The following is a 15,978-nucleotide window of genomic DNA, read 5'->3' on the forward strand; positions in this document are numbered from 1 at the left end:
ACGTGATAAGCATAAAGACGGAACGTTATGGTGTCAAGTCTCAAAGGCATAAAAAGGAATTTCAATGATATGCCGGAAAAGACCTCTACATGTTACGATATGTTGGTAGAGTTACTTGGAAGTTTGATTATATCATAAGGCATAATGATTTTATTAGATAGTAAGATTGAATACCTAATATACGAGTATATTAAAATCATTAGTTATTAAAAAAAGAACTTAATGCTGACAATAGTGACTGAATTTCTTCCGCCACTTCTTCTTATCACCAGCGCATTTTATATTGTCCCGAAGTGGTGACATCAAAGCTATATTTGGGACATATACGTTGTTTATAAGGTCCCTGGAAATGGTCAAAGTACTAAATAAATATTTTGATTTAGATTGCCTAGAACTCTATGTTATATTCAATAGGCTAGTTTCCTAAAAAAATTTTTTTAGTCCGTCATGTTTAATATCAAAAAATATTGGACACATAAAATATATTTTTATTTGTCAATCTAACAAATAATTACATAGGTAGTTATGGTGCGTTGAAGTTCCGCACGACGTCACAACGTGCGGCACTTTTATGCAAGCATTGACGTCACGGGCCTCTTCTTATGAACTTTGGCGCGCTTTATCTCTTTAAATTTTCATTAGTTTGAAAAAGTGAAAAATACGTGTAGAGTATTTTTTGATAAGTTAACTGACGGACTAATTAAAACTCTTGCTTTTTGACCCAGGAAACATCCCTATACTCGTTCATTTCATTAAAATAGGATTATTGTTATTTCTAACCGGTGAAACCTAACAACAAGATTTCTTAGGCCCAGAACAGACGGTGAAACGCAACTGCAACGAACTGCAACTTTCTGATGATTCTGATGAATGAAACTGAAACTGAAAGTTTCAAACTGGTCGCGTCATGTGTGGTCTCTCAACGGACGCTATGGTAGAAACTTAGATGCAACTCAAAAGTAACTAGCAGTTGCAGTTTCGTTGCAGTTGCGTTTTACCGTCTGTTCTGGGCCTTAGGTGTACATAGCAAAATGTCAGCTAGTAACCCACTAAACTGTAATGAAAGTTAAAAGTATATTTGCACACGTAAACTTGTGACTAGGGCGTTTAGCGAGTTAGCGTCTCTATATTATAAGTAAGTCATGTTATTTTGAGGTTGTCTTTATTCAAAGTTTCAATATGTAAGTGGACTAAATACGGCGGCGTTACAATATATCTGAAACGAAAAATTGTATAAAAATAAAAAGTAACCGAATAATAAGTATGGAACAAACCACAATCTCGATATTGAAATTGATTTTTTTAAATAATTTCGACATAATACAGTGCACACGTTTAAGATAGCCAGATTTTCTTTAAATATTTATTTAATATTTCTATAAACATAATAAGTACCTATATTATATAAATAAATGTAATTGTAATGGACATGCTTTATCGTAAACATCTAAAAGCATAATAATATATTGAATTATATAAAGTTGACCTCGTTTATGTTATCAAGTTCAAACAGAGAGAAATGCACACAAAAATATTTAATGAAACAGTCACAATGTAGGTGTGTCCTAGTTTGTATGCAATCATAATAATCAACGAAATGTTAGTGTTAAGGCAAACATAATAATATCCTTATTACAATAATAATTTAGAGTCGACAGCACATCATACTAAGGCTGGGTTGCACCATCTTACTTTAACTTTGACAAACGTCAAAAATCTGTCAAACTCCATACAAAAAACACCGGTTAACGTTATAGTTACCGTCAAAGTTAGGTGGTGCAACTCAGCCTAAGTATGTGTTTTGGATGCAAAATTACCCCTATTTCAACCAAAAAGCCGCCGATACGCATCAAAGATAAAATCAAGACTAATGACCTACCCCAACAAAAGTCACTTCAATATCACTCAATAGAAGTTATGTAAATAAATATGTACTTAGTTGAGATTATCTTTTTTTTAAATCTAAACTTCTTAATTTTGTTGAATTTGCAGTCCAATCTGACAACTTCTAGTTTGAACCATACGATTGCACATTGAGCTAAGTAAGCACTGTGGCATTTTATGTAGTTCTTATAGTTGCTATCTTCCAACAAAACGTGGTCTAATCTAATGTGCTAGCGATTATGTTTGTAGTATAAGAGTTAAAACGAGAGTGAATTGTTTGAACTCCAGATTTGACGAATCCTTTCAGCGAATTCCATCAATTCAATTCAATAGAAAGTGAGATCAACCGTAAATTCTACAAGGTGACTTAACATACCGTGAACATCTAACAAGTAAACATATTAATTGTCTAGCATCCTTTGAATGCAGTCCCAATGCCACCACGAAATGAAGACAGCCGTAAAACCAGATCCGTTTCGCTCTCCAATTTCGTAGCACATTAAACTATACATTTGTATTGAAAACTAGCACCTAATACAAATAGATTAGATACTACAGTGTTAAATTTGATGTGCCGTTGTCTGTAGAACACGATTCTACCAAAAACAACATAACATAAACTTGTTAAACACGTACCTACTAAAGTCGAAAACACTACAGTAAATCACGTGTAATTAGTATTTCAATCGAAATATTGGGTATGTAATACAGTTAAATAACGACGTTTAACTTGTTGTAAAATGTACAGTTTTTGCTAACATTGAAATGTTACAAGCTGTTATGTTTATATCTTTTTAGTACTGAATACAAAGTCAATCATTTTCGGGATAGCGTGCATTGGACTAACGATATTCGAAATAGCGTTCTTTCGGGGTAGCGTGGATCGGGGTTTCGATTTTCCTAATAAAGATTACTACGATGTTTTAAAGTAACTAATCGTGTATTCGTTCTATTAAAGTTTTCATCATTAGCGAATCTTCAACCTACAAAAGATTGCATGTTGAACGAACCCACTTCCTTTCACATAGGTCGTTATTCGTCAAGAAAGTGGTAAGTCTCGCACCTACGCAAAATTGTCATACCGAATAGAGATTGAAACATATGGCTGCCGGTCTCGTGGCTTCATAGAGAGTAATAATAGCGACAAATTCATCCCATTTCCTGAGCGCCCGTCCCCCCGCCTGTGAATTGGACTTAATAAACTCCTGGAGGTCGAACGCCCGTATCAACCGGTCTGCTGTGGGCTGCCCCACAGATTTGAGACGAGGATGCGTTTGCGCATCATTCAAATCATTGATTGATAACCGATTTTTATATTGTAGGGTGATCACAAAAAGGGGTGTAGAGACCAATAATACCCATCAGATTCAATATCAATTTGAGAATCGTTTAAAGAGACAGAAACACTTAAAAATAATTTTGTAAACATTTTCAAGCGATGCAGATAGATACATATATGTACATCTACAACTCATACATATTCAACTTATTTCTGCAGTTTCTCTTATGACTGATGTACTTTTCCTCAATTATTTACGAATGGTTTAATGACACGAGTGTTTGTTTGTTTGTTTAACTATAAAATGTGGTTGTGGACATTACATTCATCAACTTCTTTGTCGGCCAATTAACATTGTAGAGCACACCTGTCGCTCATTGATCAATGATTAATTTAATTGATTAATATGTTCAACACGCTAGCAAAACTGTTCTTAACTTGACCTTAGTCTTGGTACAAAAGAATGTCTCAATTAGACTTTGTGACGCAATCTCACAATAAACTACTAGTAAGTAGTAATTGTACACGAAGTCATTACAAGTAAGATTTTCGTGTAACAAAAGCTACCATAGCTATTTCAGAGCATAAAAAATAATGAACTACAGCACATCAAGCTGATACTGTAGTATCTTAATAAACAAGCTATATTTGGGACGTGTATAAGACGCCCTGGCCTATGTACTTAATAAACTATTTGAATTTGAATAATATGCAGAAGCTAAGTACTTAAAAGTTTCTATTTTCTAACAAAATTGTAAAAAATCTAATGTCCTGCTCTACTTTACGATTACAAAAATTCGCACTTAATTTGAAATCTATTTCAGGTAGCAATATAAAGGTAACTTGAGTTGGTTGACTTGAGCTTAATTTGGGAAGCGACAAAGTCAGATTGATATGTGGTCTTGCAATCATTGACACGTGTAATGAATATCCTATCATTTCTTTTGTACTAGGACATAGCATTAAGAACTAAAAGCATTATACCAGTTCCTACAATTTCCTTTCCTTTTACACTGATTACATTCAACACAGACTAAAAAATAGATAAATAGTAACACGACGCGACACTCTACAGTAAACACAGGGGCGCAAATTACGTGCTTCCCGTCCACACGTCATTAGGTCCCGATGCCAGCGATAATTACCGTGTCCACAACTCATGGTGCCATGGACGCCATGAGAAAACGCCGGTGCAGCCGTGCAGCTACCTTGATGGTGCCAGTGAACTCTATGTCTTTTTAAAGCTTTCGTAGGAATGTAACATTATGTGTTAAATCTAGGTAGGAACTGACATGAAGACACTACGTCATTAGGTCCCGATGCTAGTGTTAATAATCACCGTGGCCACGACTCATGCCATGGTCAGCCATGGACGCCATGAGAAAACGCCTTTCATAGAAATATTCATGTATAAAATCTAGGTAAGAACTGATATTGAAGACACATTGCAGTTAACACCGATGAAAAAAATTGTCAAGTTTGTAATTTCACCTGTAGGAAGTACTTAGGTTATTTATGGGTATGTAGAATATTTCAAATCTTGACTATTCTTGCTTTTTTAACCACTTGCAAATAAAATCCCCGGTAGAAGAAACTTATCAGTCAGATAAACTACATCTTTGATTTATAAAGTATTAAAGATCTCGGACTCTCGACAAGAGAAAAATCGTGGGTTCAATACACACCCGATACTACAGTCGATTTTTTCAAATTCCAAATGTTTAAGAAACAAGTAGCAATATAAATGTAAATATCCTTATAGCCTAGTTAATTTTATCTGCCAGTGCATACAATTAAACTAGTCCCATAATTAGCTTATTACGCTTGTTAAAATATTGCGTAAACTTCGTTCTACTTTCCAATAAGTAATGATAAACTCTTACATTAAACAGTTACAAATTACTGATTGCATTTTAATTAAAATAATTGACTTGTTCTGTTTCAATTCATACATCGGAATTTTGTGGTTTAATTAATTCACAATTTTAATATCTTTTTTGTAACAGCCATTTCATAAATGAAGGCTTTGGAGTGAAGAAATTAATAACTGAATAAATAAATATTATGACTTAAGAATTACACATTCTGCTCCAGTAATTAAAATGTCAGATATTGTAATAAAGATATGATTGCAGTATTACGAATAAAAAATACTTTAATTAAAACATAGCTGCACTTTATTGCCAACAAATTAGAATTTTATTCAAACTTCTTGGTAATCTTCTTTATCTTCTTTATCGTTTAAGAAACCTACTGATGGCCAAAACCTGGTATAGCCTTCCATTCTCGTGGATGATACTATACGAAATCATAATTATCTCAAAATATTCAGGAAAATTACTATGTAGGTATTCAGAGTGTTACTAAATACTACTGCTCACTCACTACCCGTCACACCAGTACCAACATATTTAATAGGTGTGGACAGTGCGCAGTGGGCAAAATAATTATACACGTATGTCAGTACCCATAGAATTACTGTCTAACGACCGCATTTACCTAAAGAGAAAATTACACCCGTAATTTTTACGATAACTTCAATCAAAAGTCAAAGATAAACAGGAAAAAAGTTAATAGTAAAATAAGTATTTGTAACAGGAATACAGAAACCAGTTTTATCGGTATCTAGTCCAGTTGCCACTATAACTATGGTAAAATAAATTAAAGTAAACATACGTTTGACTCTTTCCACGGGCCATTTCTTCCAATTCAGCAAATCACAACAGATAAGGAATCACAAAAAAAGTGTTCCAAAAAATATTTCCAAAACACTGGCACAAAACACAACTTGTTCAAAAATAAAAAGTTCGAAAATCAAAATATAAAAGTTTGGCGGCAAACGGTCACATGAGCACGATTCTTACGATGTCCGTGTCGCCACTCTCCGAGATCTCAACTCGATCCGGACGCGAGTTAAGCGCCCTACTTCGTTCTAACCAATCGAGTGTGTTGGATTGAGATAGCACCATACTTGTCCCCTGTGAGTGATAGAGACAGTGCCACTGGTTTCAAAGTAAAAAAGTTTTTGAAATAATCGTTAGCTAATATTCACATTATTTTAATACTAATTTCAACACTGGAAACTAATTCAATTAGTCAATTGAATGTCAGTAATTAGTAAAAATAAATAAAATATCACTACTGAAATGATCTATAGTTTCGGACGAGTCACGCCATCTGGCAGTGCGCTACTACACTGACTGGCAGGAGGCCTTTATCGGACAGTTGAAATGTGTTACAAAACTGTACAGCCGCGTAGAGGTGGCGTTAGTATCGACATAAACAGAATAGAGCTGTAGCTCTATCATAAATTGATATTATTGTATCATCAAGGAACTAATATTCTTCTGAACTAATACTGTAGAAATATGTAGAGCTTCAGTATTTAGTCCAGTAGAATTAGATTTTAAATCGGAAATAATTCCTACAAAAGATTTTATTGCTTTAATGGCTTCATTGGTTGCCCATTAAGACTCTCCTAGGTTTTCGACATCGACGGAGTTGTGCTTAAGTGGTGGGGGCCCCCGAAAGGGGCGCTTTTTAGGTTTTCCGGTTATACCGCGTAAAAGACTTACCCTATCGAAAAGTGGTCTTCCTGACGGTTGAAGGGCATTTAATCCTGCATTAAATAATACCAAATTCATATGTTTTGGCCAAACCGTTCTCGTGCAAATGTTCGCCAAAGTAGAAAATATGTGTATAATTAACGACCCTCTCCACGTCCAATAGCTCGTCACCCGTAGGTTCCCAAGCCTTGTAAAGGGTAGCCTTAACCAGCGTATCCCTGTCAAGGCTCACAAGTTGGATTCGCTTATCCTTGTTTGTCCCAGCCGTTCCTTAACTGCGGTTGCTGCACCTCTTCCTGGCACTCTCCTGAACGACTCTGTGTTACCTAATGTGGCTGCCCCTCTTCCTTGTAATCTCCTGTACGATTTCATTGCTTAGCCATATGCCTGGTCCAAGGTTCGACGTCACAAAATGAACTTCGTCCGCGTGAAAATAGTTTAAATACTATTTTCCGTGCTTGCAACATTTTTCTTTACTGCTTCGCCTCTATTAGTCGTAGAGTGATTGTATATATCCTATAGCCTTCCTCAATTTATGAGCTATTCAACACAAAAATAATAATTCTAATCAAACTAGTAATTCTTGAGATTATAGCGTTCAAACAAACAAACAAAAACTCTTCGACGTTTTAATATGAACTTGTTGTTGTTGATTTTTTTCGTCGAACCTTAGACCAGGCATACGGCTAGGTAACGTAGTCGTGCAGGAGGATACAAGGAAGAGGGGCAGCCACAGTAGGTAACACAGAGTCGTTCAGGTGAGTGCCAGGAAGAGGTGCAGCAACCGCAGTTAAGGAACGGCTGGGACGAACAAGGATAGGCGCATCCAGCTCGTAAGGCTTGATAGGGTTACACTGGTTGAGGCGCTCCTTTTCAAGACTTGGAAGCCTGCGGGTAACGAGCCATTGGACGTGGAGAGGGTCATTAATTAATTATACACATATTTTCTACTTTGCCGAACATTTGCACGAGAACGGTTTGTTCAAAACATATGAATTTGTTCTTATTTAATGCAGGATTAAATGCCCTTCAACCGTCAGGAAGACCACTTTTCGATAGGGTAAGTCCTTTACGCGGTATAACCGGAAAACTGATAAAGCGCCCCTTTCGGGGGCCCCCACCACTTAAGCACAACTCCGTCGAAGTCGAAAACCTAGGAGAGTCTTTATGGGCAACTAATGAAGCCATTAAAGCACTAAAATCTTTAGTAGGAATTATTTCCGATTTAATCCATTTTTGTGTTTAATTCTACTGGCCTAATTATATTTTTTAATTATATTGGTAACATAAATTTGGTTATTACTCATAGTTTCATTTCAAAAGCAGTATGTGTAGTGTTTAAGTAAGTAGTATGTACGATGTAATAGTACAATGAACTAAATAAAAGCAACTAAGAACAGGAAACTCCTACGCTTGATGACTTTAACAGAAACTGTCGTGAAATTAATTAAAACAACAATCTTATAAGCTGTTGTAATGAACTCTACAGTGTAGACTTGTAGAGTCTACACTTAGATTCTGAATGGTCTTTGTCGTGAACGAATGAGTTTTCAGCATAGTAAATTTTTAATGGAACACATTTTTTTAGCTATAGGAAACTAATTACTTACTGATAGAGTTTTCAGTCATGAAAATATTCCTAGCTTTTGTAGAGTCGGCAATTTACTAAAATGAGTTAATTGAATAGAGTTGTTAGAAAAGTTAATTGTTATTAATAAAATAACAATAACATTCAATGTGAACAATGACATTCAATGTATTTATTAGCCAAAAGGTTTACGTCTAATAACGCACCTTTTCTTGCCCATAAAATAAGTGAGTTACTGAGTTATCCGAGGTTGGGGGTCGACCCCAGTATTTCAGGGACTTCCCTTCCCTTCCCTCGCATTATGAATTTAACAGACTCAATTACTTTCACCGTAATTACAGGTCGGGTTGTAATCTGCGATGTTATTTTCTTATTTCTTTGGAAATAAGATTTTCGTATTTCTATAATTGGAGGGTTAAAGTTATAATACCAAATTAGGACGAGATTACAATGAAAATCATGTTAAAGAGTAAGTATATTTGAAACATTATAATCATCACACATCTTATCATGTGTAGATTTCATAATAATAATGATGTCTAGTTTGATTGACATCATTATCATTATTGATTTGAACTACTTATGCTTTTATTTTAAAAGGAAAATCCTTTAAAACTCTACCTACTTACGTCTTGAATACTAATTCTAACTAATATTATTGTTATAGTGACATTTACCAATTATTGCAAATTAATGCCTTGTTAAAAAATTGCTTCCTCATAGACTCCAATTATAGACAACGCGATGTGCCATTTGTAAAGATTTAGAGCGTAGAGAGAGACTAGGTCAGATTGATTGTTACATCAATGATGTGTGATATAACCGGTATACTTCCGTTTGGCCAAATTACTTTTCGCCAAATTTCACTTCGCAAACAACTTATCGCCAAAGTTTCATTTCCCAAATGAACTTTTAGCAACTGTACTTTTCGCAACTAATTCATTTGGTCAAATTATCATTTGGCCAAATTTTACTTGGCAAATGTTTATGTAGCAAATGTTTTATGTTGCCAAATATTATATCCCAAATAATTTGTTTGGTCAAATTGACACTTCACATACTTACCCACCGTTACCTACCCACAAATCAAAGCATAAGGCACATGATCATGGTTTTCACAATAATTTTATGTAAAACATTGCAGAAAATAGTAGGTTAGGTTAGGTTAGAACAGTGACCCTTAATGCGCGAAGGCGAGCGAAGCGTGCCGCGGCAGCGGCCGCCGAGCGCTAGAATCACCTCTATTGTTAATGAATCATTTGGAAATTTCGATACAAATAATGAAATAAGGAAATTAATGTAGAACAAATTTTATATTAACTACCCACTAAACAAAATAATAACCACAAGCTAATTTGTATACCATTCTATGCACCAATCAAATTATTTTATAATAGTTTATCGTGAAATATTTTTGCCTAATGAAACATTTGGCAAACCATACTTTGCCAAACAATAATTTGCTAAACAATAATATGCCAAAAAAAACATTTGCGAATTAAAAGTTTGCAATAAGTTGCTTTGCCAAATGAGAATTTGCCAAATGAAAATTTGCGAAACGTTGTTTGCGATGTAATAATTTGGGAAACGTTTTTTGGCCAAACATTAGTAATCCGATATAACCATTTTACCATTACAGTACAAATAAATAACTCAAATTTTTCTACAGCATCATTATACCGTATAGACATAGCTCTTGAAAAGACTTGATATACAGGGTGTCCCAGAATGGGTGAATCAAACTGCTAGGGGAGGTAGCTCTACTAATGTACAGTCGACAGCACATCAACCTATACATTTTTGTTGCAAAATAGCCTGTATTACAACGAGATAAGACGCCACTATGTTTAGGTTGATGTGCTGTCGTCCGTACTATCCCTAAAAAATATGAAAAAAAAATTGAGTTCGGATTTTTTTTTAAATAAAGTGCTCTCGAAATTTAGTCATTATTTTCAAAAGTTTGTTTACAGATAAACGAAGCGATCATGTACAATTTTATTAATATTAGTAAGATAAAAGTACAAATGAACTCCAAACGCAGCAATTATAGCCAGAAACTTAGACAAAGCTGATTTATTTTCACTTTAAAAAAAAATTGTGTCCTTATGCGCTTTTTTTTCATATTTTTAGGGATAGTACATTAGTAGAGCTACCTCCCCTAGCAGTTTGATTCACCCATTCTGGGACACCCTGTATGTATCAAGGTACGGAATTTACTGCTGTGAATTTACTATAGCAAAAACACAAATGATCACAATCTCGATTATTATTGCAACAGTTTACTCTCTACGTGAGAATGGTAACTTGTTTTCAGGATCAAATTCTATAAACATTGTATTACAAAACGACGCTCAAAACTCGATTCAAACCCAGAAATGTATTTATCTATGATTGGTTGAATTGAATTTCAATTTTTATAAACAAAACAATCATGAATATACCATTGAGAATAGACTCATACTCGAGCTTGAGTGTCGTTTCACACAAGCCTGAAAATGTTGTCGTACTTACACTTTGACTTTCTTCGTTTCCGACCCGGAGATTGTAGCAGGAGGCGGCGGGAGATCATCCATCGGGACCTCCTCATTCGGCGGCGAAGGCGGCGACTTGTCGAACTCCGCGATCGGCGCCAGCTCCGGCATCGGCGACACCGAGTTGCTGTCCATCGCCGACAACTTTATGGGAGACACTTTGGCAATTTTGACAACCCTCGCACACCCCCGGCACCACCGGAGGAGAAATCACCCACGCACTAAACTTGCACTTAAATCACTCGACGAGTCGTCGGCGTAGCCAACGAAAACTTCCGAGGTCACCTCCCAAGTTGGACCTGAAAGTGATTAAACCGTTATTTATGACTGTACTTTCCGACCCTACGCATTAAAACAAGCGAGGATGTTTTTATTTTTATTGGCAAATCTTCGAAGGGTGATAAAAGCTGTCGAAACTTGCGTTAGTGCGAAACGGAGGAACGGGGACCCAAAGTCGTGTTAGCTGTCCTTAAATTTCACTACTGAACATGAATAAAGAACATCCTTTATTTATTAACAAAGTCACACGTGCCTACCAAAAACTTTTAATTTACCCCGAGCAATAACGACACAATATTTCCAATTTTTAGCGCCCAAAAATGGTAAAACATCGAAAGTAACGTCCGCACCGCGCGAGTACGGAAGGACAACGTCCTACACCCTATTCAACACATAGCTCACGCGGAAGGGACTGTCAGGCACTGATGCGCTGTTGTTTTGCTTACGCTACCTAAGGGTCTGCGCCCATCGGACTTACTTTACAAGTTCAGTAGGTAACAACGAATTGAAAAAATCTGTAAGTGGTATCAAACTGTAAGTTGTAAACAAGTGTATTTGAAAGGATTAAGGAGATTCGTTTTCTGAAATGCATAAATCTAATTATGCAAGTAAATTAAAAATAATAACAAAGCCTCCTAAAATTACCGGCTTGACATGGAAAGTAATTGTTTCCTACCTACAATATGTGACTCACACACAGTGCAGACATGGGAAATTCCATACAACATTGATTTTCGGCGATACCCATGCATTTTTCTATAAGTATCAAATGTTTCTAACTTGCATAAAACATAGTATATTTTTTTCCCGAGACTTTTTATCTTTCAAAGATTATGATTAATATTGTTTCACAATATCGTTTACTTTTGTCCCAACTTCAAAAGCTAGTGAGCGCGGCGCCTAAGCAACCGTTGCGCTGACCACAACTTGAGGGAGAGGTAGAAATAGATTCCTGGACATTTATAGCCCAGCTGTCCTGTCCATTCAGAGTTCTCAGGAATCCTCATCATTTGGCTATTTGCTGAAACTTGCTGAAAATCATACGATTTTCGTGTCTGTGTCAATTGATTAGGTTATGTTAATATGAATTACATTACCTAATACATTTAATCATGCATACCAACGCACTAAAAAAGCACTCTATTTTAAATGTCGCTCTCCTGAACTCTTTAATTAAATTCATTTATAAGGAAATTAGGGAATTGATTATAGCGTAAATAAACGTTTACTTAATTGTGTTAACCAACAATGCACTCGAAATAACGATTTAGCATAAAATCAGGAACACCCTCACCCTATTCAAGGTAAATTAAATAACCTGATTAAAACACGTTCAAAGTAAAGCAAACATCGTTATCAAATTAACGGATCCATCAACTACTTAGTCGAATCCTTTGTCAATCGGAATGACGTTTCGGTGGCTTCAAATATACCTTCCGGTCATTACCAAAAGGTATATTTAAAACCAATGGCACGTCACGCGAGGTGGGCTGAAAACGATTAACTATGACTAATGAAACCCGAAGTTTTCATATCGTTATCAAAATCGCACGGAATATAGTCTAATATAGTGTGAAAGAAAACCGACAATTTAGCACGACAATTGCTCTGAGATTGCCACAGCTTTCGACATGCGAGTGACGTCTAATTGTGGGTATCTATCGCGATTGCGACCATCCTAATCGTATCGCGTTGGGCAATTGTTTATCCGTGTTTGGTTTACACACGGAGATTCGAAATCGAAAGATCTATTGACACAATATTAACAACTTTACATTACTTTTTGGGCTTTAACTTGCATATAGTGTTTACTAAGAATAAACAAATCGCAATGGTAATTTTGATAATTTTTTCATGCGGGTAAATTCACTTTACTTTTTCAAAGATATATTGCTCTCTTTTTCAAAAGTCAAGTTTCGAACTGTCAAGAACTTTTTCGTAACATTGCACCGACGCAATATTGCTTCCTAACTGATATACTAATGCGCTTGCTATTTTTAACTTTTAGTCGTTTAAGCATTCTGAACCGTAACTATATCCACCAAGGGTGGTAGCTCGGATAAATCGGCGGCTATCTATTATAAAACTGTAGAAATCTAGACCACTTTCGCTCTCGACGTGGGAACCCGCAAAAGCGGTGGTCTGGTAATTGTTTATGCATGTGAATGTGAAACCGAAAGTATTTGTCAAGTGATAGTGAAGAGCTTTTGAATTCGCCGATCGTTATCGGTTTCGGTATCATAATTAGGTTCTTTTTACCCGACTGCGCCAGACGGATGGTTATGTTTTTAAAGCTTTGTCCACTTGAGCATGCTCAGGTGAATGCGCGGCGGATACCTAGTGGATAGATAACAAGGCTTTACAAGAATTTCAATCATATTATACTTATAAATAGAAAGAAAGAAAAAAAACAGACTTTAAGTTTTTATTTACATTCATAAATTAAAAATAACATCACTGGCATTACCATGAATGAGCTGCGAGAATTTAGAGGAAGCCATTCAATTTATGGCACCATTGCATACTCGTTAGAGTAATGGATGTTGCACCGAAATAAAGATAGATGACAGAACTATAGTTACGAATAACCGTAAACATAATATGGAGGGTACTGAATTTAAACGCAGAGGAAACACTGCGTGTTAACGGTAAAATTTTAGTTATAAACAGGTAAACATTGTCTCTATCTGTAGTCAATATAGGTAATGTGATGTAGTCAATAAATCTCACAATAATTAAATCAAGAGTATCCAACATTCAATCTCGAAATAGGCGAGCTTACGTAAGATCGAAATGGGTTGTTCCCAAAATCCCTTGTGCCTTAATTTATACACCTGGTACAAAGATACAACAATCCCACCCCCATTAGTTTCCCCCTCGTGGAGGGGGGTAGAAGCAAAAACAAATTACCCAGCCATGACCGAATGCTCGCAGAATCCTCGCAACTAGTGAAGCCGCTTATGAATATTTATCGAGCTGTTTGTCATGTTTATCGATACAAATTTGCACCTGGATGTTCTTGTTATTATTGTTACGACACAGAGGGTGGTTAAAATTGAATGGGACTTAAATGTTACTTGAATTTAAATGAAACTTTCTGAAAGTAATATCTCTATTACAAGTAGAAGATATTAATATGATTATTTGTAATTAGAAAACAGAAATTAAGACTGTCATACAGAATCGTCGAATTGTAAATGTAGCTGCTTTTAATCATTTCTTAAGTTTTCATATCACTCGCTGAGACCTTAGTAATTTATTCTGTGGAAATCTGTAATTTAGCTGTAAGTTTTATTCACTACCAATGTAAATTTTTACCAGGGAGGTATCGCTTTTGATTTCCCAAATAAATACCTAAATAAGATCAATTACTTAATATGTTGTTGCATCGCACATCTCTATCTTCGCGCTTTGACGCCCTCCCCATTCAAATTAAAATAGGATAAAAGTCAGTAAAAATAATTTCGGAGTATCATCATTCATTCTTTTGTTTCTTTGTCGATGTTTACAAAATTTATTGTTAACGTCCAGCTCTAGGAGGGTTCTCTGACAGATATTCTGCGGTCACGTTTTCCTGTGTCATCTCGATTATTGTTTGCCACAAAATAAAATGTTCATTTACAAAAACGGTACAGTTGGAATACGATATTAATAATAAGTAACAAGTATGTAAGTCTTCATTGAATCCTTTCGAGGGCGATAAGTGTAAAGTCTACCTTAAGAAATAAATTGGAACGGTCGTGTAATAATGGATATTATAATAAACATTGACCGCATTTAATTAGGTAGTTTTCTAAAACTATTCTGTTTAAGAAAAACCAGACTAAGAATATTTGTTCAATGAATTTAAAATAATTATTATGATGTTTTATTTCGTTACATGTAAGTTTAAATTGGCTACACAACAGTGCTATTGTTTACAATTTTTAGATAACACGACAGTCAACACAAAATAGAAGGTGAGAACATTTTAAAATTCACAAGTTACTTTAATTAGTGACTAATCTTACGTCACAGACTTTGAATAATTATAAATAATAGGAAATAGTATTATTTAAAAAGAAAACGTATACTGAAGATTTGGCACTGGCAGTATAAACGTCTACAGCCATAAAAAACCTACTGAAAAAAAAAGAGTTTTCCGCACAAAACAACTGCCGACTCAGGCAAGTTATGTGGAAGGAAACTAGGCTGTGTCGAGGAGTGTTAGCGCTGAGTGTGCACGTATGAGGAGTATGAGGACCTGAATGAGGACACGTCCGCGCTTGGGGGCTAATTTGTGTTTTAAGTGGCTAGAAAACAATTTATTGAACTTGGATTATGAAGAGAAAATGTTTCTAAAACATTATATTGAAATTATAAAAAGTAGTTCTTCAACAACTTTATTATTCGTTATAATTATGGTTTACAATACTTTATAGCAAGGAACTGCAGTCTTTTGTTTCCTTTATGTATTTCTTGGTCGAAAAGTGACACTTTATTTGTGCTGAATATGATGCATAAGGCAATAAAATGTTATTCTGGACATTTTACATTCAGCGCAACGTAGAGTCAAACTAAGAATACCGTGTCTGGTATTATCGGTACCAACTACTGAAAGTATGGTACCGATTCTCATACCAGTATGCTACATATTTTATAAGCATAATAAATAATTATGCTTATAAGTAAGTTACGGCCTGGTGTTTTTCATATCAGTAGGTGCTAATAAAATGTAGCATACTGGTATGAGAATCGGTACCATACTTTCAGTAGTTGGTACCTATCTATAATACCAGACATGGTATTCTTAGTTTGACTCTACATTGCGCTGAATGTAAAAATGTCCTAGAATAACATTTATTTTCTTGC

The 15,978-nt window shown here is 35.4% G+C and overlaps 2 protein-coding genes across 4 annotated transcripts in view; one reads left to right on the forward strand and one right to left on the reverse strand.

The window, feature by feature from the left end:
* LOC135071927 (coenzyme Q-binding protein COQ10 homolog A, mitochondrial) overlaps positions 1 to 15,978 on the forward strand; it is a 123,749-nt gene that overhangs the window by 85,510 nt on the left and 22,261 nt on the right. The window lies entirely within an intron of this gene.
* Positions 1 to 15,978, reverse strand: part of LOC135071926 (plasma membrane ascorbate-dependent reductase CYBRD1) — a 104,715-nt gene that overhangs the window by 78,318 nt on the left and 10,419 nt on the right. For 2 of the 3 annotated variants that reach the window (XM_063965808.1, XM_063965807.1), the window contains exon 2: positions 10,829 to 11,147. In XM_063965808.1, coding sequence (XP_063821878.1) covers positions 10,829 to 10,983 — 155 coding nt within the window. In that variant the 5' untranslated portion in view covers positions 10,984 to 11,147. Of the gene's footprint in view, positions 1 to 5,839; positions 6,310 to 10,828; positions 11,148 to 15,978 lie in introns of those variants that run through there. The other variant, XM_063965810.1, reaches the window with a different exon arrangement.

Source organism: Ostrinia nubilalis, chromosome 5 (genome assembly GCF_963855985.1).
Source record: "Ostrinia nubilalis chromosome 5, ilOstNubi1.1, whole genome shotgun sequence".
Classification (NCBI taxonomy): domain Eukaryota; kingdom Metazoa; phylum Arthropoda; class Insecta; order Lepidoptera; family Crambidae; genus Ostrinia; species Ostrinia nubilalis.